This window comes from Epinephelus lanceolatus, chromosome 9 (genome assembly GCF_041903045.1).
Source record: "Epinephelus lanceolatus isolate andai-2023 chromosome 9, ASM4190304v1, whole genome shotgun sequence".
In the NCBI taxonomy this organism is placed as follows: domain Eukaryota; kingdom Metazoa; phylum Chordata; class Actinopteri; order Perciformes; family Serranidae; genus Epinephelus; species Epinephelus lanceolatus.
The window spans coordinates 36,130,172-36,154,543 of record NC_135742.1 but is presented as its reverse complement, the minus strand read 5'-3'; the positions used below and the strand labels follow the sequence as shown (position 1 = coordinate 36,154,543).

Sequence of the window (24,372 nt, the reverse complement as noted above, 5' to 3'; positions counted from 1 at the left end):
GGAGAATGAAACTCAGTCCCACCTGCTGGATTCTGAATGCCGGGAAAGGGAGGAAAGATGGTGATTGGAGAAAGAGCGGCAAGGTCAGGGGCAGGGGGGATTGAGGGCATCTCAGGCATAGTGAAGTAGATGAGAGAGCATGTTTGTATTCGGCCGGGCAGCTCTCCTCTGGCCAGGTCAGTGTAATGTATCACTAACCTCGGCAGCCGGCCTGACTGTTTGCAGCCTCTCACCCATTAAATAATGAATGGAGGTTGACCCTCTGACCAACTAATCAGCTTTTCGCCGCCGTTGAATCAGGATTGAGTGGAGGTAGATGGAGAGTGTGGCTGGCTGGCTGGCTGGCTAGATGACTGGAGGGCAGACATGTTGTTGGAAAAACACAAGGGCTGCAGAGGCTTCGCACAGCCAGATTAGCAAGCGCTGGAATTGAAAGCAGCCATCACTGCTGTGGAATCTAAGCCTGGTGAAGCTCACCTCCAGTACCTGCTGTGATTTGTTTGACAAAGTCCAGGGAGCTTGCAGGACATGCTTTCTTTATCAAGAGGACCAGTGTTACTGTATTGACATAGCACTTATGGTCAAGCTCTGGTGTTTTGGGGTTTGGGCACTCGTATGTGACAGTCACACTGTGTGCAAAAGAGGGCTGGAGGTTGGTCATTTTTGGATGCATTAACGAAACCATTTCTCTTGCATCCAACACCACCTTACTTGTTCCTGAGCTTGAACAGCGGCTCATGTGTTCCCCTGATTTAATTTAAATATTAAAAAGGTACATACTCCTAGCTGAATACAGAAGGCAGATGGGTAAGCTAACACTCTCAGTTCAGGGAGAGAAAATACTTGGGAGAAATTGGAGAAAACCAAAGAAAATGGCTTGTTTCTTTATTAATCTTTGGGTTATTACTGTTCACAGACACAGGACAGTTTATGAGCTGGGTGATTTGTTTTTGGAGAAAGGGGCTGATATTAATGCTCCCTTTATTGATAGTGCTAATGCTGTTTGTGCAGCCATCCCTGTCGGAGAGATGAAAATAAATAGGGGGAGCTCGGCGGAGATAAGACACGTGTTTAATTATTAATTGAGCCATTACTGACAGAGATTGCCTTTTTTGATTTAAAGCAGGAAGGCCTGCTTCAGGGACAGAAAAAGCAATTACAGAATTCCCAGCTTGCACCGCCGCTGCCCATCGCTTCAGCATACACTGCGAGAGCAGAGCGAAAGGAGACAAAACACTGCCACACACACATACACTTAACACACACATCCATTTACACTGCAGTGTTCCATAAATTATTTTAATTCTTCTTCAATATTTATAGCGTTTTAAATTACGATTACGTCGTCATGTAGTATTTATGTAGAGTGGCAGGCAGTCAAAGGGACCAAGCCGCATTACCCACAATCCCTCTATGGCCTGGCACCTTGAAAAGCTGACTGAAGGGAATTGTTTGGTTTTGTATGATTCAGGAAGTGATGTCAAACTGCACCTTCTCTTACAAGCGGCCTGTTTTCAAAGACACTTCTGATTTTCTATGCACGGCAATTAGCCAGCTTGTAAAACCACTGCTGATATGTCATGCTATCCCTGTGTGCACTCTGTGGCCCCTTTAGAGCACTATTACATCCATTAGAAAAGTGACTGCTCTGTGCAGAGAGCCCAGTGTGCATGAAATATTAACTTAGCTCCTGTTTAGAGTATTGGGTCACTGCTGGTTGAGCTTCAATCGTGAAACAGAAACTCTGCTAGATATGCAGTGTGTTTCTCCCTCTTGTCTATGTTAGCCATTACACATCAGGACGTTTGACACCTGTCAGTCAGCCCTATCAGTGCCTGTCATGCGTGTCAGCGAGCCTGTGGGTGGTGATCAGCTATTGTGACAGAAAATGGGAGTCACATTGAAGGCTGTGTGATTAGGCTCCATTGTGCGGCTCTGTGTTCATTGACTGAATATGGATTCAGCTTTAGCTGTGGAGAGGGAGCAATTACAAAATCACTAAAGGCCATGAGGGAGGTTTAGGATAAGTTGTCAGGGGCATGACCAGCATTATGTCTGCTGGACGTTTTCTATACATCTGCAGTGTATAATGCCAGGGGTGTGTCACCTCTGAGTTGTGCTTCCACCTTACTGTTAAGAACAGGTTGGCACATACAGTGTATAAGATCAAGTCAAAGTAAATATATTGAATCACTTCAATACTGAGCATTACTGTGCAGCCTCAAAGCCATCTCCTATACACAACAGAGGCCAGTACTCCCCTGAGGCTTTTTTACTGCTGTCTCTTCAGTTCAGGTTAAATGATAAAATACCAGCTTACTGCCATCCTGGATTTTTCATGCACACTATTCTCCTCACATACCACACCTCAGCTACCACGCCATCAGTCGCATTGCACACTATGTTAGAAAAAAAGCACATGTGAATTTATACTGTGGCTTTGACCTGCAGGTGACACTTCCACTTCAGCTGACATTTCTATTTGTGCAGCCATCAATTGTGAACCCACAGCAGAGAAGGCATTCTCAATGTTGAAATCAGGTTACAGGATTACTGTCATGGAGACAAAAGGTTAAGATATGATGAGCATTTTTTGGCAAAGCTCAATGGCATCACAGAAAAAAAGATAATTCAATAAATGACTATTTTAAGCAAAGAAATCCCATTGACAGCGAAGTTGAACCCACCCGCTCTTATCAGTAGTCTTACTGTGGTGTAGTTCACTAACTGCTTCATGATAAACTAAGGTCTTAGCCTTGTGAATGGAGCTCATGCTTCACCAGTGAGTGAGGAAATCGGAGGCTCCCTGACTAGGGAAAAGCTTTTTGGCAGAAAAGCTGCAGGCTTTGCAGTTAGCTGACCAACTTGTAAAACACAGGTTGACTCCCATCTCAGCAGGGAAGCACCATTGGCTCAAATGGATGTAGGCTCCTTGTTTTTTTGTCTTCTTTTTTTTTTTTGTTAGAGGGGATAAAGAGAAGAATTTAGAAAGGATAACTCTAGAGAGCAGTAGCTCTCATCACATCTTCTGTCTAATCTTAATCCTCCTCCTCCTCCTCCAATGGAGACACAGCCAGCTGCAGTGTGGAAGGCATTTTCATTGTTTACTTGGGAGAATACATGACCAGCGTCTTATCACTGCTGTCAGGCCTGAAATGTAAAGCGTGTCGCCTGTGATCACTTGCAGGTTTTCTTGTTTTTAATCCTTTCTTCCAAGCTCCAGTCCTTCTGCCAGCAAGAGTGGGTTTTTCCCCCGCCCTGCATTTGTTTGAAGATCCCAGTTCCCGTTTTAAGCTCATCTGTGTTGAGCGGTTCAGAGCCAATGTTGTTTGCAGATGAGGCTGTAACGCTCATTGACAAAGCCAGATGGTAGGCGATTGTGGCCAAACACGACGCTTGGATAATGTACAATCGCTGGCAAGGGGACAGTCGTCAGCCTAGATGGATATTACAAACATGCTTGTAATGGATTGGACATTTTGGGAAGCGGTTCACACAGGCTTGTAAAGATGGGAAAACCATCGCCAGGAACAGAGCGGATGTAAAATGCTTCAGATTCCATGACGGACAAGGACGTCCATGCATTAGAAGAATATGCCAGAGAGGATTCTGGGGAGAAAGGAGATGAACCCAGGGAACGAGATCCCAAATCAAACAGAAATAGCAGCCTGCCATATAAAGTGTTTTGCAAGTATTTCCATATGGGTGGTCCTCTTATACTGTTTGTTCAGTGTTTCTGAGCTTCATACCTTTCCAGTGGCAGCATATTAGCATCCATGTTTCTGTCAGTGGCTCATCATAGCCACTCTGTCAAGAAACAATACCGCAGGCTTGAACTGGTACAGTATGTTTGACAGAGAGTTGGGTTTGGAGAGGTTTGTGATAGAGCCTAGCTATTAGCCTTGAACTCAACACATGGTGAAAGCAGTAACCCGACACGCACTGCTGAGAAAGGGCTTGTGTTCCGTCCTGTATTTCACTGGGCACGAGCACCATTAATCGTCCCAGTGTTTGTTAACACACAGGCAGTAATTCGCTGAGACACAGGGGCCTGCATTTTGGCCATTTCAGGGATGGTTAAAAAAAAAAAGAACATGCACAGTGTGGTCTCCTCCAATATTCAAGCGGTCATCTGTTTGGCTGTTGTTTTTGGCTACCGGTGAATTCCCTGCGCTGGGCCCTGGTGGTGGGGCCCCTAATGGCCTCTGACTGGCTGTAAAACCCCATTCAACAGAGCATGGGCTCCAACCTCCCTGGCTGCTGGGTTAGTGCTGCTGCTGTGTGGAGGGGTGAGCAGCAGGACTGGGATTTCACTGCTGTTTGCTTTGGGAAGGACAGAGGGAACTAGCTCCAATGCCACATGACCCATGGAGAAGTGTGTACAGAGCACTATCAGCAGTATCGACCAGGGTTAGACTGATATATGGTCTTGCTGATATTTGCTTTTTGTTGAGATTAGTGTTTTCCACCTCTGCAGTTTGATTGATTACGTTTACAGTATATTGTCACACTGATCAGTCCTGCACTCTTTGTTCTTAAAGGCCCAGTGTGTGGGATTTAGGAGCATCTGTTGGCAGAAATGGTTTCTAATATTCATAACTATCTTGTCATCAGTTTATATTCACCTGGAACTAATAATTGTTCTGTTTTTTGTTACCTTAGCCTACGCAGGGCTGCAAGTTATATCACATTTTATCCTTACTTGTCTGCTTTATTTTGTCTGACACGCGCCATGCTGCTAACTCACTGGCCAATCAAACAGAGCCCTCGCTGTTAAGCGTCATCTGATTGATCAGAATCTGCACGCATGTGAGTGAGGTTTAGACCGGTCCTGCTGTACTACTCTGCATAGTGGGAGGAAGCTGTGACAAGCCGAGTGCAGAAGAAGATGCAAATTACAGCTGAAACGGTATGAAAATTTCATATCAGCAAAATTATCACGGTTTTAAGTATTATCACAGTACTACTGAAAATGTTCTAAAGGCTCACTGTCATGGGTCACAGTCACACACACTCACACTCTTTCTCTTCTTGTCTTTTGGTCGCACACTTGCTAGCAGACTGTTGCTAACTTCAGTTGATGCAGGACGGTATTTACAGTTTCTTTTTGTAACATGGAAATCAAACTTGGTTTAATGATAATCACATCTTAAAATGGTAATCCAAACCATCAGGAAGATGAAATATTTAAACATATCAGGAAGCACAACCTAAACCAGTCATCTTCAGACTCAGTCCAAAACCATCAGCACAGATATCGACCTTTAAAAGACCACATCTGTTGAGGCCTAACAGTGACAAATTACATCAGAGTCACTGCTCCCTGTGTTTATGGAAAAGATCTATATACAGCTAGCGCTATCACTAATGATACAGGTATTGACTCATCAACTGCTAAGTGTGGGGCAAGTGCTGAAGTGCCCTGGGCTCCTTATCAGCTGCGGCACACTGTATTAGTGTGCTGGGTTGGCGTAGCACTGACCTAATCCGGGTAGCAGGTGCCACTGGAGCCGAGGTAGAGTGGACATGTATTTCAGGCAGGATGAGCCATCTGGGTCTTGATACTTTATGGTGCTTAAAACACACTCTCAAGTGTGACACTCCCACCACTTACCTTTTAGCTGCACACAATAATCTAAGCGCTGGCTGCTAAAGGGAGAGAGGAGGCTTTCAGGAGAATTTACAGGGTTTGATGTGGTGTGGAGCCTCCGCTTCGACACGGATTCATGAAACAGTCAGACACACTTGGCGGTTTGATCTTGATTCCTCTAACTCTTTCAGTGTTGTTTTGTCATCTGCAGTCTGAAATATGTCGAGCAGAAAGAAAAGTGTGTTTGTTTTGTTTTGTTTCTGTTTTTTTGCTTTTGTGCCAGCCTGCCTTGCTCAACACTTTTCTTGGGCCTTGTGTTGTCTTGTTTTTTGTTTTTTGTTTTTTTTGTTTTTTTTTTCCCCTGGTTTAGTCTGTTTCATCTCACAAGCGATTTGGCTCGTTTCTGAGTCCAATTTCACTCCTGTTTCACCGTGCACCCCCTCCTCCCCTCCTCCCAGACACACTCACATTCACACATTTCCCCAAACTGACACACCGCCTTCACACTCCAAACAAATCAATTCTTCACTCGCCGCACTCAGGACGCCACAGCAAACTGCGGCAGCTCATAGCAGCCCTGAAAACGTGCAGGCTGTTGTTAATGTTCCTTGTCCACTACAGCTTGAGGAGGCCAGACCCTGATTCCCCTTCCTCTGTGTGTGTGTCTGTTTGTGTTGCTGTCTGCCTGTATGTGTGGCTCAGCCTTAGAGGCGATGAGGGCAGACAGTGGTGGGTTTTGGTTAGCAGCAGCCCCACAGGTCAGGATCGGACCTTGTCTCCATTAGTTTACCTGATACGACTCCCTGCCCTCTGCTCCCTTTCACCTCTCCTCTGCCTTATTAACTAACCTCCCTCTCCCTCTATCTCCCCCAGTCTGGGTCACTTTATCACCCCTCCACTGTCATACTCTCTCTCTAATCAAGAATGATGAATGGAGTGCAGGAAAGGACAGCAAATGTTTGCGAACCTGATACACCCTCCAATTGTCACTCTTTTCCTGCAATGGTGGAGAACATGGTGGTTGCTGGAGAGGGAGGGGAAACATTTTAAGAAAGATTTTGTATGTGTTTGTCTAACTAATCTCTGTATGAGAGCTATTCCAAACATCCCCACCTCGGTCCTCTGTGTGTCATCAGCCTTGACATGTAGAGAAAAAAAAGAAAGAAAAAAGAAAACCCAGGCTTGTGCGAGATTTCTTCTGTTGCAGAAAAAAAATGTTTTGTAGCTCGTAAGAAACGCAGCTCTTTTGGCGTGTAGCCATTAGCAGGGGAAAATGGCAGCTCCAGTCTAGTCTTCAACAGCTGCTGGGTCTCCATCTGTAAGCCTAATTACCGAGCAGCACCCCAGGAGCAGCTCAGCAGCAGGATCCTCCTATAGAAGAGGCATTGATTACATCAGTGTGTCTATACCGGACAGTGTGTTTCCCTGGGAGCCGCAGATATGTGAAACTTAAGCCCAAGCACTTTAGTGCACACTGGGGTGCTATCTTTGGACAAATAGTCCACTAAGATCTTACCCTATTGCATCCTCCCCGTGGGGGAAATTTCACATACACTCCAGATCATTCATCAGATACTCAGTACAGTTTGCTAGAGTGTGTATACTATGGTCAATTCAAATTCGATTTTTAATGGTCAAAGACTGTTTCTGATAAGTGTGCATTTATAGTGAATATCAATAAAATGATGAGTCCTTAAATGATTGAATAGATATTAACTTTTAAATATTGATTTTGATCATCAGTTAATCGTTGAAGTCATTTATCAGACAGATATGCTGCCGACATTTCTCATCTTTAGCTCTGTGAAAATATGATGAGCATTTTCCACAATGATTCATATTTTTAAGACAATTATGAGAAACATAGAAGGTTATCCAAAAATTTATCAATAATTATAAGTAATAATAAGTGAATCTAAAAAGTGTCTGTCATCTGTATTGACTGAATCATCTACATGAGACGTTGTACACATGCAGATGAGAGGTATATGTGGTTGGAGTTTGGGAAGTTAAACTTGTTAAAGTATTTGTTGATGCTGTGGTCGCAAATAGGTTGGCAACATAGATTGTTTTTAGTCATTTCTTTTTTCGACCCAATGCAATGAAATTCCTGCAGGATGCTGTGATGCACGTTGTGATCTTTTGAATGGCTGAGAACCCTGAGCTTTGATCAGCAGCTCTGGCCTGTAATAACAGGATGTTTCAACAAGTAAACATGTCAAGAAGAAAAAGTGTGGTGGTTGATTGACGATGTCGTTCTCTGGCAGTCGTTGATAAAGAGATATTTGTTTTTAGCCACCTATGGAATGGCACCACTTGATAAGCTAGCTGCCTCAGCATTCTTGGCTGTCAGAAGGTATTATTTGACATTAGGAAAATGGCTGCTGTATTTGCATGAAGCAGGTGAGTTGTTAGTCTAAACCACAGCTTGTAATGCTCACACAGACATACCCTTGCATCTGCAAAACACTTGAGTAAATATGATATGTCGGCAAAGACGTTTGTTCTAGCCCTTTCATAGCACTAAATAGCAATGGCTGCATATGTCAAAACAGCAAATGAGGTATGGCGAACGGTTAGGAGCTGTCAACTTCCAATTGTTGCTTTGCTTTCTGAGTGGGGAGTGAAAATGGAGATGGAGGAGGAGGAAAAGAAAAACATGCAGGCTCTTTCAGCCCACTGTCATGCCACTTAGGATTTGTTGAAGGATTTTCACCCAGCCATTTCCCTTCCATTGAGAAGTAATCAGTACGGCACTGAAAGATAATATTATATCCACTTAGAGGCATGTGGGCTTCATGCATGTTCATACATGAAATGAGGCTGGAAAGCATTGCCCTCTGTTTACATTGCTGAGCACTTACTCCCTCTATTTCTGCTTGGACTTGAAGCTTCCTGACAAAAGCCCCCCTATCTTTGTGTCTTTTACATCTCAGTCTTTCCCCCCTCTTTCTTTCTCTCCTACCTCCTTTCCGTCCATTCTCTGTAGATTGTGAGCCAGTTGGTGGGCTAATAGAGGATGCTTTCCTGTGGGGCACCAAAGTGATACTGTTCAGGCAGTATGCGAGCTTAAGTAAAGCTGACATGCTGCTCAAGAACTACAGCCCACACTGAGCTCCATGGCAGCCCATGGAGAGACTCTGAAAAGGTCTTAAAGGTATGGGAGACACAGGGAGGCTGCCACTGTCCTCCCACCGCTGTGCTGTGATGTGGGAAGCAGGAGTTAAGTCCTTTATTAGAAGTGGCAGGCGTTGTCTCCAGTCACCTCGATAATTGCAGCACCACGTCCACTGCCGTAATCAATTGAGACAGCTGCCGCTGCGGCGTTCAAGTCCATCAGGCAGCCGTGTCATGCTAATTAATGAAATGATAAGGCTAGTGCTTGCAGCATTGCACAAATAACTCCTGAAGGCTCCCCTTCTTTTCAACACAAAAATCATCTTAAAGTTCACATCGTCCCTCCATTTCCCTGCCTGTTGGCTGTCTGTCCACAGCAGCCTCAGGGTATGAATGGTCACCAGGGTCGGTGAAGGGTCAGTGACAGTGAAAGGGGTCAAATTCCTGGCTGGCAGGGTGGGCCGTGTCAGAGGAGCCATTAGACTTGAGCTTTTCTGTTGAAAGTTCCAAGATGTCCACCCTTTTATTTAGGAGAGCCCAGTGGCACTGACCTTAGATGACCCGGCTATGTTCATAAGACGCTGAGACTGATGGCAGTCACAGAGCACATGAGCTCTGCTAGAAAACAGCTCTGCAGGGGGATGGGCTCTGATGGAGATTCAGGGAGGAACAGGGAAGTGTAGAGGCGTCTTGCTTCTCTGCAGCACATTATAGCCAGGGGTTAATGATGGTTTAACATCACTTTTGGAGCACCACTGGACCGTATATGACACAAAAGGATTTAGACAGTCAACATTTAGACCTCCGTCGCTCCCTCTCTTTCCTCTCCAATTTGAAGATGTGCTCTACGTCATTTGCCTCCCTTCCACAACACTGGCATATGTGCCATGAGAGGTGAATGGCATATGTGTCCTGCACCATATGGCTGGTGTTTGAATTGGGATCAGATATGCGCAGGAAAAACTGATTCTCATCCCGCAGCTTGAGCTGCCAGCTCTCTGAAATGAACATTAGGTTCTCAATTTATGCCTGGGCTTTGACTGTAAACGTGTTACAGCTTAACACCCATCCCCATTCTGCTGCCATCCACTCCTTTTGTCAGCTGCAGCGAAGAGACAGAGAGAAATAATTGAAACGTGCCAGCTGTCCCCACTCTTTAGCTATCTTGGCCAGCTTTCTCCGCGTCCACTCCCCCATTAACATCTCTGAGTGATTTGCAAAAATGTCGCCTTGGCTCCCCTCGTTACCAGCTTGGAGATGCTCGAGGCAGATTAAATAGTGTGAGGGAAAGCAAGCCATTGCAAATTTCTCCTATGATTTTATTATTAGCACAATGATTCAACACTGCTCAGCCCTTCTGTTCCTCTCATACAAAAATCATTTTGTTGAAATCACCCCACCTTTTTTTTATGACAGAATACCTTACAGCAATGAAGTGTTGATTGGCAAGACTGTGGTTTCCTGCCTTCTGCCAGTATCTGTTATAGCCATCTTCCACAGTCACTCACTCGTGAGCTAAGCTTTGGCTCTGTGCAGATTGCTTGTCTAGAGAGGTACAAAAACCAAATCATTGTGAGCTCAACCGTCAAGAGGAGCAGAATATTCTGTCAACCAGAGCCAGCGGGAGACGGATCAAGGCAGCGTGCATTCTCACATACCGTCTGCATCCTCCAACGTCTTTCAGCAGATATGCCGCTCTATTTAAATGTCTGTCTGTTCATGTCCTTATTTTATCAGTGCCCTGACTGTTTATGCTTTGGCAAAGCCATGAAGGGAGTGAACCGCAGTGTTTGCCTAGTAAATGAGAACACCCAGTGGCCTTAAGTTTCTCTTAGCCCCCGACCCCCCTTGTCAAAGGGAGAATTTGCATACCCTCGTATCTAATCTGAAAAGGCTTTTTGCATACAGGTTCTATTTCCCTGGCTGTTATATATACTGGCATCGTGGTAGCAACACTCGTATTTGCATTCACAGCAATAGTTTGCTGAGGGTTTTAGTTGGAGGCTGAGTGAGAATATTCTCTAGGGTCCTCGTCTCATTCATGAGGTCATTGGGTCCATTTTCCAGTAGCCAGGTGTGTGTTTAAAATAAAGTGGTTCAAAAAAAGCTTCAAAGTGAACGCTTTTTAAAGGCTACAGTTTTGCAACTCCAAGCATTTAAAAGCAAATGTGTAGAGCTGTCCTTCAGGGCCTGTGCATCATGTTCTTGACATGGCATCTGTCAATAGACCATGCCTCAGAGGGATATCCTGGTCACAGCATGCAGCCACACTATCCTTCATTGATGTGTCTTGGATGATGACACCCAGCCCATCCTAGTCCAGCTCAAGGCCAAGCCATTCCATACTGGTCCAAGCCATTCAAAGCTGGGCCATCTGGCGGCGTAAAGGCCACATAGGACCAGATCAGTGCCAGCTCTCCAGATGTTCCACAGGGACAAACAGGGTCACAAGTGAAGGATACTGGAGGCAGGAACAGCTGTGTAGCGACACTTTGTTCACCCCAGATTCCCTGCTGGAAACATCAGTCATGACCAGTGATTCCCAGTGGCCTGTTGTCCGTCTGCTACCTTAGTCCCTGTGTCCCTCCTCTCTCCACCCCTTCAACCCCCAACCCCACATCACTGCAAACCCAGGCACGTGTGCACAGGGCAAGGCCCAATTCCCCTGAGTAAGCAGGGCCACAAGAACAACTATAAAAAGATCAATACTGGGATGAGATGTCATCTGGTGAGCAGACCTGCCAACACCCCCGAGGGAACGTCGCTGTCCCCCCGGTGCACTAACCCAGCTAACGGGAGAGGTGTGGGGGCCACCCCCCACCACCGGGCTACCCTCCAACCTGCCTGACTCACTCACACCATCTGCTCAAGTTTGCGGGGCAGGGCTTCAGGACAGCACATTTTTTGTACAGACACTCGTATGGCATTTGTTTCACATGACTGCCTGTGGCTTGCCTACTGTTTTCCTCAGTATGTGATTGCAGGCAAAGTGTGTTCCATGTCCTGAGGAAACGAAGAACAAAACAAATGCCAAATTTGGCAGTTTGTTGAAACGCTTGAAACTCCAGTTGACAGTTTTGCGGATTTGCGGCGAGGGGACGGTGTTTGTTGAAAAACAATGATTTTGCTACATATAGCCCTTAGGTGACATGTGTCAGAGAGGTATTCCTGTCATCTTGTTATCACTGCATATTAGTTTACACTCAAAATGGCTGCCGCTGAAACAAAACAGTGAAAAAGCAATGTATTAAGTGACAGTATTTACAGTAAAAGTGTTTCTACCATCAATTGTTCACTACTCTCGACAGCCTGTTTGCTGCTAAAGAAGCTGGAGCTGCAGTTTAAAATGCTATCACACAATAACTCTGCATTTATACTTTTATAAGAAGTAATTAAAATGATGCCCTTTTGCTTTCTGCAATAAATCTGGTCTGATTTTTCTCGCTTTGTGCTACACTAAAATGAAGACGTTGAGGCGATAGTGTTTGTGTGTGTGCAAAATGCCCACGCTAAAAAAACTTTTTTGTGTGTGTCCATCTTCTGTTGTGTGCATCGGTGCGTGTGTGTGCCTTAGCTTGCAGAGTAATTTTAATGAGGGATGGGTCGGCCTGGGCTGATACCTCCCTGCCTCCATTAGAGCCCATTAGAATCATCATTAAGATAACCCAGTGCTCGCTGTGGCCCTGGCTTCCCAGCATTAGTATTAGAAACCCCTCTCTATCTCCTAGTGGTCGTAGCGAGACTTCCTTCAGTATCACTCGCCTCGCATTGTGTCTGGGAGAACAGGTTGCCACGGCAACATCACCCAACGGCGACATTTCGACTGTGGATATTTGCTTCATTGCCTGTTTGTCTGTCTGTGCCTGTCTCTCTGTCTCTGCCTTCAGTCTTCCTCCTTTTCTCTTGCTTGCAGGGTCGAGAGCCTGACAGTTTAATCCAAATCCCAGACCTCTATAAATCTGGAGGTCTATATACGCCTGGACCCCGGAATTCATTTGAAAATCGTGACACCTTAGCCAGCCCCAGTTCTCTCATAAAATGCAAGGAGTGAGGGGGGGGGTGCTCAACAAATAAAAAAATAAAAGCTCTGCCCTGCCTTTTTATTGGTCTTTTTATGGGTGTTAGGATCCTTGAAAGATTAAGCAGGCTGTTAATAGGGACTGGATATTCCATTAGTGGGCTGCATGTCGAGTTCTCACTGGCTTGACAGCAGCTCCCGGCTCTTCTCATTTTTTGTTACCGTCGAGAGTGCCCGTGGAGCTTTTTTAATTGAGGCACTAGTAAGCCTTCTGACTGAAGTACTGCTGCATCTTAGCTGTAGATTAGAGCCGCTTAGAGAGCCTCATCTCCACCAGGCTGTTTTCTCTCTTCCTCTGTCTCTATCTTTTTCTATCCGTGTGTGAACACTTTCTCTCTCTGATTTCCTATGCATGTGATGTTTCTGTGCTTAAAACGTATTCCACCACTCGCGGCTTTGATGAGTTCAGAAGCTGTAGCAGTGTTTTAGCTATTGTAGTTGTAGCACTACCGTCTACTCCAACCCAATTTCTTTGTGGCCCATTTTGCTTTTCTTTTAACTCTTCTGAGAAGTAGAAGATAGCCAAATGTCTTTTCTTTTTCATTAAGATTCATAAGTGCTTTGAGATTCTTTGTATGTGAAAGGTGTCGAGATGCTGCATTTTCTGCCACTTTCATTTCCCTGCTACAATAGCATATAATTACAGTCATTAAATTGCAACAGCCTAAGTATGAAAAGTCGTTGTTCGGTGGAATGCTGATTATAAAAGCTTCTCGTCTGTTGAAGAGACCCCTGATGAATGGTAAAGACAAAGTGGTGGAGTTCAGAGTGCTTTGCTGTGGTTTCCCAAATCCCTTGAAAGATCAGGGAGGGAGGATAGAAAGGCGCAGTGGCAGAGAGGCCAAGATAAAGGGCCACGATCTCTCCTCACAGCACAATTGAAACATAATTATTTCATGCCAGATTGTGTGCTCAGCAAAGCCCTGAATAGGGGCCGACATTTAACTTTAATTAGCTGTGATTTATTCATACTGACTGGATCGCGGGAAGAAATTGGATCATCTGATTATAGTCAAGCATGAAAATGACCTGATTAAACACTTAATGGAACCTAGGGAGAGGGAAACAAGAGGAACCTTGGGCAGAAGACGTCGGGACAGAATTATATAGGAGGAAGAGAGCTATGTTTTACTTAACATTGATCATGTATATCCTCTGAATACACTCAGTGGCAAACAGCTAATCTTGGATGTCTGTTATCTGATTGAGGCATCAGGAAATGGTTCGACATCTGACATGGCCAGGACATAATTCACACCATCTGAACTTTATCAGAAAGGGGTTTACAAATTTTCTTCTTACACTTTGCTGGTTCTTGTCTTCGCAGGTGTGCCAACGAATGAGAGTCCCGAGTCCAAGACTTGTAGCTCAGCCAAAGTATCAGGGCTCCAGCGCAGCCAGGAGCAGAGCAACAGTGAGGTGCCCTTCACGCCTCCCGTGCCCAGCCCCACCCCAGCTTCGGCGCCTACGGGCTCCCCCGCCCCCGCTGCAGCGGCGGCCCCCCCAGAGCCCCCTAGGTCGTGCCTCCCCACCCCGCCTCCTCTCAGTGTTAAGAAGGAGCAGCAACCACCACCCCCTGTCCCTACCCCTCCCCTGTTGAGGGCACCGCCCCACCCCCAGCCCCACCCTCCTCACCCACACTTGCACCAGGAGCCCCGTGTTCTTCCGCCCCCGCAGCACCACGCGCGGCCAGTAATCAGCCACCAGGTGCATCACCCGCTGCAGTACAGCAGCCTCCACGACATCAGGTATGTTGTTACATGGGCACGTGTGGTGATGGGTGCAGGGACATACAAGATAGGAGGCATTTGTGTTTAATATAAAATGTAAAGCACACACCATTGAGTGTACATAGGGCATAACTTTAACACCGTGATACTGTGTTAGTGGCGTATTCAGCTGCATTTTAATTTAAGCTGGTCAGCTGAGGTATGTCTGTGTAAGATCTTGGTAAGGAAGCAGAAATTTTGTTACATCGCAGACTCCTCAGCTTTCCTTTAATGTGCTCCTGCCAGTCTAATGCAGACAGCAATAACATAAACTGCACCAATCTCCAAATTAGTATGATGTATTCTGATGTGACAAGATACTGCACAATTGTACACAGTATTGACTGTTTTCATGCGGCTATTGATTTTCCAGTCAATAACCAGCTGTCAGATTTACTGTTTTTCATTGAGTAACACTGCAGAACATACAGTACATTCAACTGTTCCCGTTTTATCTCATCTTCTCAGAGTCTGCCCTCACCTTTGTTATTTCATTGTCTGAGGTTTTATTGGAAAATCATTCTTATGTTGTCAAAGCAAAGCGTCAGACATACTCTCAGTGCAGCTGAACTAACACGGAGCTAGAAACAAAGCAAGTGAACACATACGTACAAGAAATGTACACGACATATAAACAAGCTGCAGAAGGTTTCTCTGAATGTATCATACTGCTGCATTCTGCATTTGACACTTTCTAATCTCTAAAATACAGTATGTAAACATTCACAATATTAAATGATCCTTCTTTTAATGGAGATTGTATGTCCTTTGTCTCCTGTTAAATCCTCAGCCACAGCAGCAGTCCATTGGGTCTTCCCAAACAGCACTTGCCCCCATCCCCTCACCACCACGTCAGCGGGCTCCCATCCTCAGCCCCCGCTTTGCCTCTGTCCATAGCTAATCTCTCTACCTCGCACTATTCCTCCCTACGGAGCCCGGCCCATCGCCATCCGGCCATGTTTGCAACCCCAGCCACACTGCCGCCACCACCGACCTTACCGACCAACAGTTTAGTGGTGCCTGGGCACCCAGCCGGCACCCCCTACCCAGGTAAAGCCGCGCATCTCGCGTGCTAGATGGTAGCTTCAGTCCAGGCACATACTGCTAGGATAAGTGGTATCTCTAGTAGGACTGACACTGGCATTCAGTTTACTTTTTGATTTAATTAGTAAGCACATTTTTGAGTTCAGACATTTCTTTATCAGAAGTGTCCTTATTTTAAAAAAGTCAGACTTTTGTAAAGATCTTTTTTATTAAGCTGTATCCTTGAATACGCATGTAATAGTATGCACATACACTCCAAACACAACCAATGCATACAAGCTAGAGAACTAGCCTTTAACCTATAGTAATTAGTTGATAATTTTCTAATGTAAATATCAAAAAGTGTGTGTTATATGGTGTTGAAACAAGTGTTGCTGATCTGGTAAGTTCCTCTTTATTACAATTTCTTTTCCTTATTTACCTTTTGATACTGCACAGTATAGTATATCAAAGCATAAATATATATATTTACATCTCTAATGATGCACGGTTGCTAAATTTATGTAGGTGTTGCTCCAATGTACTTTAAAACATAATTTGGTAAACAAGGGCTTTTATTGATTGCTTCCAGTATTCTTTCCTTTCGGTTTTCAAATTGCCTAGTGAATAATAAGTGATCATTTTGCATCAATCTCAAAAGCTCTGTATGTAGCACATGAGATAATAAAGCTAGACAGGAAGCCAGTTGAAGAGCTCTTGTGTCTTTATTGTTCTGGCTGTAAATATCAGGAAAGCAGTCCAGTTCACTAATCACTAACTTGAAACATTTCCAAGGGGCCTCACAAGCAAATCCCCCTTTTGCAGCACAGAATGGAAATAAATCAGATTTAATTGTAAAAAGCAATAGTAGGCCTTCACATGAGTCACAAGCTTTGATGTTCGGTCTTATTTTCACTGGTGGAGAACATCATACATCAATTACTAAGATGAACTGTCTTTATAGTAGCTTAGTAATTTTAGATGGGTGATGAGGTCACTGTACGACGGCTTGGATGCTACACTGGAAAATGTCAGCTAGCAACTGGACTATCATCACAGCTGGAGACATCTTCAGCGCACTGAAAGCAGCACTTTAACAGTCACGTGTTGAAAAATGGTGCACTCAGTCAGCAATCTGATGCAACCTCAACAACCAGAATTATGTTTTCCCCTGCCAACAATGTGTGATTTGTAACGATTTGATAATACGTTCAGTGATTTCGCCAAAACAAGCAATTTCGTGCTGCAATAGAAGGAAACAAATGTCTCCAGCGATGATGGGTGTCTCCAAAATATGTAATAAATATGCCAGTTGTGCATTAACTTTCTAATAGAGGGCAAGAGTGTGTGTGTTTTCTGCTGGGATGACTCTTGGTTCTCTCTTGTCTTTAGATACCAGCCTGTTGATATCATTCAACCAACCAATCATGTATTGCCAGCCTCATTCGGGGATTCTGATTGGCACATTGTCACAGGCAACTCTCTTACCACCACCAATGAGTCCCCACGTAGAAAACCCTCACAGCATGAGCTGGAGAAACAGAGAATGCCAGGTGACTATTTTCTCTTCTCTTCTACCCTTGTTGTGAAGACTGACTGGGCGCCCGTGCCTTTTTTTTCTTGTGTCCCCCCACCCCCCCACCCTTCCCTCTCCCCACCCACTTTTGTTTCTGTTTTTTTTTTTTTTTGTTTTGTTTTTTTTTGGTTTTCCTCGCTCTCCTTTCTTACAGAGCATGACCTCCTGAGGCAGGAGCTGAACAACCGCTTCCTGGTTCAGAGTTCAGAGCGGGGCCGGGGGCCGTCCGCCTCTCCGCTGGCCCCCGTGTCGCTCCTGAGGGCCGAGTTTCACCAACACCAGCACATGCACCAGCACCAACACACCCACCAGCACACCTTCACGCCCTTCCCCGCCAGTCTGCCCCCGGCCGCCATCCTCACCCCGCCCACCGCACCCCCCATGGTGCGTACCCAAGCCAGAAATGTGAGGATAAGTAAAAAATAAAACAATTTGAAAAAAGCTCCCGTAACCTAGCTCCCACCCACCCACCTGTCACCCCTCCCAATCTCCTCTTCAATCAATTCCTCCCTTTTTTTCTTTACCCCAAAATTCACCAAATATGTCCCATAGCTGTAGGAACCCCTCCGTTCAAAAAAATATGACACTGGTTCAGTTTGAATTTTGCTCTTTGATTTCTGCATACTGTCCTGCTGCTGAAGTCTGAGAGCTGATGAGAAGCTGGGAGCATCACATCTGTTCCACTCTAATAAGGACAAATATATGCTGGGCAGAAATGGCCCGCTGGCTGCCACCTCCCTCTACACACACACAAACACACACACTAGCTCATCCTCTAGTTCATCTGCATACATGCTAGTTGCTACTTAGGTTGGTTAAATACGACCAAGCACATACATACATGCAATGTCTTTGTCCATAGTGGAATTATATATAAAACTATATATCCACATTATGCATCACTTTTCATAGAAGCCGTTTTCTGACTCACAGCATGTCTGTCAAACAGGCCGATGTAATTCCCCCTTATTTAAACTTTGACATAGATTTTGCTGTTCAGTGTTTGAATCGCCTCAAGGCAGGCTTTTCAATTGTTTGCATGTGGATGTGTTTTAAATGATTTTGAATGTTTTCATTTGCCTGTTCACAAGGAGCAACAAAGGCGCCGTCAAACAGATTTCTCTGTGTATATCTGTGTGTGTGTGTGAATGCATTCCTGCAGACTTGTAGTTTTGTGTGAAAGGTCCTTGCCACGTGTGTGAGTGCGCACAACTCAACAGCAACCATACTCGCCTGTGACAAATTCAAAGCCTTTGCAGTCGGTGACCTCATTGCGGTTGGAGGTGGGGGTGGGGGGTGACATCACTGCAAAACTGTTTTGATAATGTTTGTAATTGCTTCCGTGCTTTGACTGCCATCAAGTCTGGGAAGGGGGGGGGGGGGGGGGGGTTCAAACACTGGCAGATTAATACAGAGGAAAAAAAGGTTATGACGATTCATCCATCATTTCAAATTCACAGCAATCTCTGACAGTCGATTCAGACGGGCCCTCCATTTGTAGCTTTTTGGCATTAGTCTAATAGATCTAATCCATCATGTCATGACCTCTGATTAAGAGCCTGTGGTCCCATTAAGGCCCTGCTGCAAGATTACCCCCATCCTGTTCATTAGAAATCAAAGCTCTGGTATTTATGGCACAGTCTCAGATAAGTATAGAGACCATTTAGACGGTTCTTCAGCCAACACACATGCTGTTATCTGGTCTGCTGTTCATTCCTGACATGGTAGGAATTATATACAGTGCACAGTCCTCTCTTTGAAGATGAAAGAGGCGATTTTCACCAGCTCGCTAATGCTTGCATTATGCAGCCCGTGATGTACACACACCCCCATCTCTTGTTGTGTTGTTAGGATGGGATTTCAGACTACCATTAATGTCTTCTGTTGTTTGTTTTTTTCCTTTTAATTGAAACTGTGTTGTTACTTAACTTATGCCTTTTCCCCTCCCTCCCTCCCCTCAGTAATAATGCTGTTTTTCTTCTCTTTGGTGCTTGCTTAGAGAGGCAGGAGTAATGATGATGTTGTGGTTGTTGTTTTTTTTTTTACTGTATTGTCATGAAAAGGCAATCCAAGTATGGCCGAGTTCTCTCTTTCTCTCCCTCCCCCATTACTCTCTCTCTCTCTCTCTCTCTCTCTCTCTCTCTCTCTCATCTTCTCCTGCTCTCGAGACGCCCCATGTCATTTCAACTATGTAACAGTCCTTGGCTAATGGCTGTAATTAATGAAATTATGAAGCCTCTATTTTTGTTTATTGTTCAACGCCCTCAAGCAGCTGGCTTGCCAAATGGCAGCACTGAGCGTCTTTCCTACCCCGCCCCCTTGCCCCTGCCATGTCTTTGGACAAGGAATATCCTTAATTGTTATAAGATGAAATATTAAACTTTAATTAGCCAAAGCTGTTTACTATAAAACTGTGACAGGCACCATAAATTACAAGGGCAAGAGTTTTTTTTTTCCTTTTCTCTCTCTCTTTTTTTTTTTTTTACAAGGCCGTAAAGCGGCCAAAATCCCTCTCACAGTGTCAGACATTAAACAGGCCGTGCCTTCAGAAATGCAGAGGAGCTGTTTAATGAGCTCGGAAGCTGGCTCGGCGTTTCCTCTCAGTAGGCTGTCTGTCTTTGATTTGGGCCCATTATCGCCCACAAACAGGGCCGCCAACACCATCGCTGCCGCTGCAGCCATTTTGTGTGCAGATGTGAATGGCCTTGCTTTACCAGAAGGCCCCTGACCCAAACCCTGCGTCTCCACTGGCCGCTTAGCCAGCCCTACACCCGCTCCCCTCCCCTCCCCTCAACCACCCGTGTCGCCACACACGCGCACAGAGAAACACTGATTCATACCCTCTCATTTTCCTGTTTTATGTAAACCCAAAACGTCTGTGCCTGCCAAGAGAGCTTTGTGAAAACACTCGCAAAAAGTACCTGCAAATGGTTTGTGTATTTGCGGAATAGGAATAAGTTACTGTCACTTGTAATTAGCCTGTTTCAAAATAGAGAGCCAGTATTGGCTTGCGAACAGACGTACAAAGTCCCCATTCATACACGGGGCAACATTCTCCGTTCTCTCCCTCCCTCTGCTCCCTCTCAGCTTACTGACTAGATTCCCATGTGTTCAGGACATGATCAGAAACATTTTTTCATACAACCACAAATTCCAATGGAGATTATTCTGGTGGGCATAAACTCCGCCACAGAAAAGCTCTCCTCACATCATTTCAGCAAGTCAAGGTTATATCGGTTTCATCTGATCTGTCCTGAATTAGCTCCCAACCATTGCAAATGTCATCTACTCAATTCAGTTTCAATCATAAAAGACAGACACACAACAGGCTCCATATATTCTTTCCATGATTTTATGCACAGAAAATTGGCCTCTTTTTTTCGCTGAATCTCTTTTGAAGTCTGGTTCTCTAACACCCAAAACAAGCTGTATGTCTCCACAGTCCACATACTCCCCTCCCATCTATACCATCGGGGTTTGTTGTAAGAAAAAAAGAAAGCCATAGCAGTCAAAAGCAATTAGATTCACATTTCTACAAATTTTCCAGTGAATAGAAACAACTGGTCTGGTTTTAAAATGGTCTGATTCTCCAAGCTGGGCCTCCACGCCCAACCCCTGTATGCTCAATTGGAAAATCATGCAGGCTGTCTTCATCTTGGCAGTCTGCTAAAGCGGTCGTATTGTTAGTAATTTAACTGCCTATCTGACCATGCAGTTTAAGTAAACCCATGACCGGTGCAAGCCAGCTGCTTTACTCCAGGGCTTATTATTCTGGATCAAAACCCTGCTTATTACCAGTTACAGATGTTAATCATGTGTTTTGTTTTTGTGATGTAAAAATAATGAGACTTATTATTAAAGAAGGCTTTTTACATGAAGGATTTGGGTAAAGTGGATCATTTTGTTTCCTAATTCTTCTCTCTCTTTTATTTCTTCCAGTTCGACAAATACACTCCCAAACTGGACAATCCATTCATCAGACATTCAAACGTGAGTTCCTCTTTGTTGCTCTGATCTCAACTTGTTATTTGCATTTGGCAAATCAAATATTTGACATATTTGAATGTTGCCGTGAGAGCATTTATTGTGGCTGTGGTTTTGTGTGTGCATATGCTTGAGTCCTGTATGTACGTATCTCTGTATGATTTTGTTTTGTGTCTTTTTTTGTATCTCCCATCCTCCTCCTTTTCTCCCCAGTTCTTCCCCTCCTATCCCCCCACCATGCCAGGCATGCCCCCGCTGCTCCCACACTCAGGACCCTTCAGCTCACTGCAAGGAGCCTTCCAGCCCAAGGTCAGCCCCACATCCCCACCCTCAGCCCACGATCTACAAACAAATAGAGGATATAAGGAAGCATGGGCTCGAAAGAAATCACAGAAGCTTTGACGCCATTGAAACACTCACTCACCCCAAATTTTAAAATAATAGCCATGCCTTTTTTTTGACATGCTTTTTTTCTTCAAGTAGAGTCACCTTTTGTCAGTGTAAAAATCTACTTGCTGTATGTAAAGAGGAGCAAGACTTTGCATGGGTCAAAACGGCTACACACACTCACCAAAACTTAAGCAACTAAATTAGTAACCAGAGACATAGTGCTGTAGTTTGGTTGGGTTGCTGTAGAACTACGCTCACAGTATGGCACATTAGATATTTTACCACACAAAATTCCTTCTGCTGTTTGTCTTGGGTGAGAAAAGCAGCAGAGCTCTGTACACCAAAGATTTAAAACAGGATTCTAATAAACCTCACCCCATCCCATTTAAATCCATAAATCCATCCATAATACTCTCTCAGACTTGACTGGACCTGAACCAGGGCCAGAGCTGCGTGCCACGCCAAAGATAAAAAAAATGATGTCTGTCTGTTTAGGGGAGCAAAGGAGAGAGGATGCAGGGGCAGTGGGGATGTGAGGGAAGGGAAGGGGTGGGAGGGTGTGAGTCTGTCTGGCAGATGCCCAGCGGCTGTGACCCGGTGTAAGCCACCAATCAAAGCTGGCCTAAATCCGCTGGCCCTTTTCCCAGGGGGCTCTGTCATGGAGGGGGCCCTTTTGTCGAAGGCCCCTCCAGATGGTTCAAGGAACAGTCTTATGCGTCCAAAGCCCCTGTTAAGTATTCTTGGAGAGGCGCTTCGGGGGGAGGTAGTGCTTGGGATGTGTGTTTGTTTGTGGGGGCTGGTGACCCAGGTCATCGTGCAGGATCTTCCTATCCCTGATGTAGGGGTGGATTAATAAGGCCGATTTAGGCACTTGTGCTCCAAAGACTTAACGAGGAGATTGGAGAGATCAGAGATGTGTTACTCTGGCATGGCTCAGCGCCTGCAGCATCATCGCAGTTTTATCTACTGACGTCAGCCATACAGTAGCAGTCGTAGAGGATTAGTGAGCTATAGTGCCTCTGAAGGAGGATATAAGGTTAGAGTGATGCTATTACCACTCGCTTGAGGATCTTCTAGTGGTTTTAAAACGGAGTTCCTCACACATTTCCATGCCACGGACATCAACCTTGAGTTGTACTGCTTATTTGCATTATATGTGAGGATATTGAGTTAATGAGAGTGAAACCAAGGACTACTCTTGTGTATTATCTAAGGTAGATAACTGCAATCAAAGAAAGCTATTCTTTTTATCCTTAAGATACTCTTAAAGGGGAACGCATACATGTTATTCCTGTGGTCTAAGACAGCCCAAAAATTATTATTAAACATGAACAACTCTCTCCCAAATCCAAAAACTAGAGTGCTCAAACTCAAATTTGTGATGTCATAGGGTATAAAGTCTGAAGCTGCTCCATAGATAGTGAATCTGGAAAGATGATGTAGATGGCATTCAAATCACCCAGGGGAATATTCTGAGTATATGGGTACATTTTCTGTTCCAGTGCTGAGAATTGTCTGTGGAGCAGCTCCAGACTTTATACTTGATGACATCACAAGTTTGAGACTTACTTTGGTGGTTTCTGACTTTGAGAGAGAGTAGCTTATGTCCACAAATATTGACTAAACTTTCCTAGGCCATGAAAATAACTTATTGGAATTTCTAATTTAGGTGGTACTTCTCTTTCAACACTTCTTTTTAGATCACATTATATGAGATCAAATTGTGTTGTGTCTGTCTTAGTATACAAAAGGCAGACATTCTGCTTCTGTTTCTCTGATCTATAAATGTTTTAACTACTTTTTATGTGGTTGATCACCATATATCTCTTTCCCTTTGTCTCTCTCTCTCTGTCAGGCATCTAATCCCATCGACGTAGGGGGACGTCCTGGAGCAGTACCTCACACACTCCTACAGAAGGATCCACGGGTAAGCATCAGGCGGCCAGCACCTCAAACCAATCTGCTCTTCCTCTTCCTCTGTGTCTTCCGGTCAAAGCCACACATGTGCCGTACATACAGTGTTTATACATACATGTTTCTCACAGAGATGTGAATGCATGTATTTGCACTGACATCTTTTTGAGACAAGGTGTACATCTCAATGGACACATTTATGAAAGGTGCCAGTGTGATTTGAGCCTCCCCACACTGGTGATTTGTCAGCCTACAATACTGCACATTTTGGCTCCTTGTCTATGCTATTGGTGATAATGACTGTCTGTTTGTCCATACAGATAACAGATCCATTCAGGACATCTGTTAGGGTAAGTGGTTGCCTTATCCATCTTTTGTTAAATGTTTCATCTCTCTGGCCAGGCCACAAAGTCTAAAACTGAAAATTCTTCAACAACTCCTGATCAAGGAAATTCAGGGTTTTGGCTGCATTTAAGGATAGCTTTGAGGTCTCTATTGGGCTAAAGTCAGGGTTAGATTTTCTTAATCCGTTGCCTGGTTGAAAATTCTGACGACTTCCCACTTTGTAGTTTGGCCAGAAAATCTCAATGCCAAAATCCATTTTTAGCTCCCTATATCAAAGCCAGCAGGCTAACCTCAGTTTCTCTCTAAATTTTTAGAAACCTGGCAAGTGGTGTGCAGTGCATGTCCAGATCGCATGGCAGATCTACCACCACCAGCAGAAAATGAAGGTGCGTGAGATGGATTATGATGTCTTTCAGGAATCCTGCTGTCATGTAAAACCAGATACAGCGTATTGGTAATGGGATAAGTCGGGCTAAGCATGTCATAGTTTGATCTTTACCTGTAAAATTATCTGTAATCATGTTATTGGATTAAGAACGACCATCTGGGTGGGAAAAGGCAGATAACTAACTTAATAAAAACACAA

General features: G+C 44.7%; 1 protein-coding gene across 19 annotated transcripts in view; it reads left to right on the top strand.

Annotated features, from left to right (window-relative positions):
* Positions 1 to 24,372, top strand: part of fbrsl1 (fibrosin-like 1) — a 323,291-nt gene that overhangs the window by 291,103 nt on the left and 7,816 nt on the right. For 11 of the 19 annotated variants that reach the window (XM_033618537.2, XM_078170914.1, XM_033618533.2 and 8 more), the window contains 8 exons: positions 14,113 to 14,533; positions 15,345 to 15,604; positions 17,308 to 17,558; positions 21,093 to 21,143; positions 21,351 to 21,446; positions 23,383 to 23,454; positions 23,762 to 23,791; positions 24,101 to 24,172. In XM_033618537.2, coding sequence (XP_033474428.2) covers positions 14,113 to 14,533; positions 15,345 to 15,604; positions 17,308 to 17,558; positions 21,093 to 21,143; positions 21,351 to 21,446; positions 23,383 to 23,454; positions 23,762 to 23,791; positions 24,101 to 24,172 — 1,253 coding nt within the window. Of the gene's footprint in view, positions 1 to 14,112; positions 14,534 to 15,344; positions 15,605 to 16,969; positions 17,131 to 17,307; positions 17,559 to 21,092; positions 21,144 to 21,350; positions 21,447 to 23,382; positions 23,455 to 23,761; positions 23,792 to 24,100; positions 24,173 to 24,372 lie in introns of all 19 variants that reach the window. The other 8 variants (XM_078170921.1, XM_033618540.2, XM_078170919.1 and 5 more) reach the window with 3 other exon arrangements.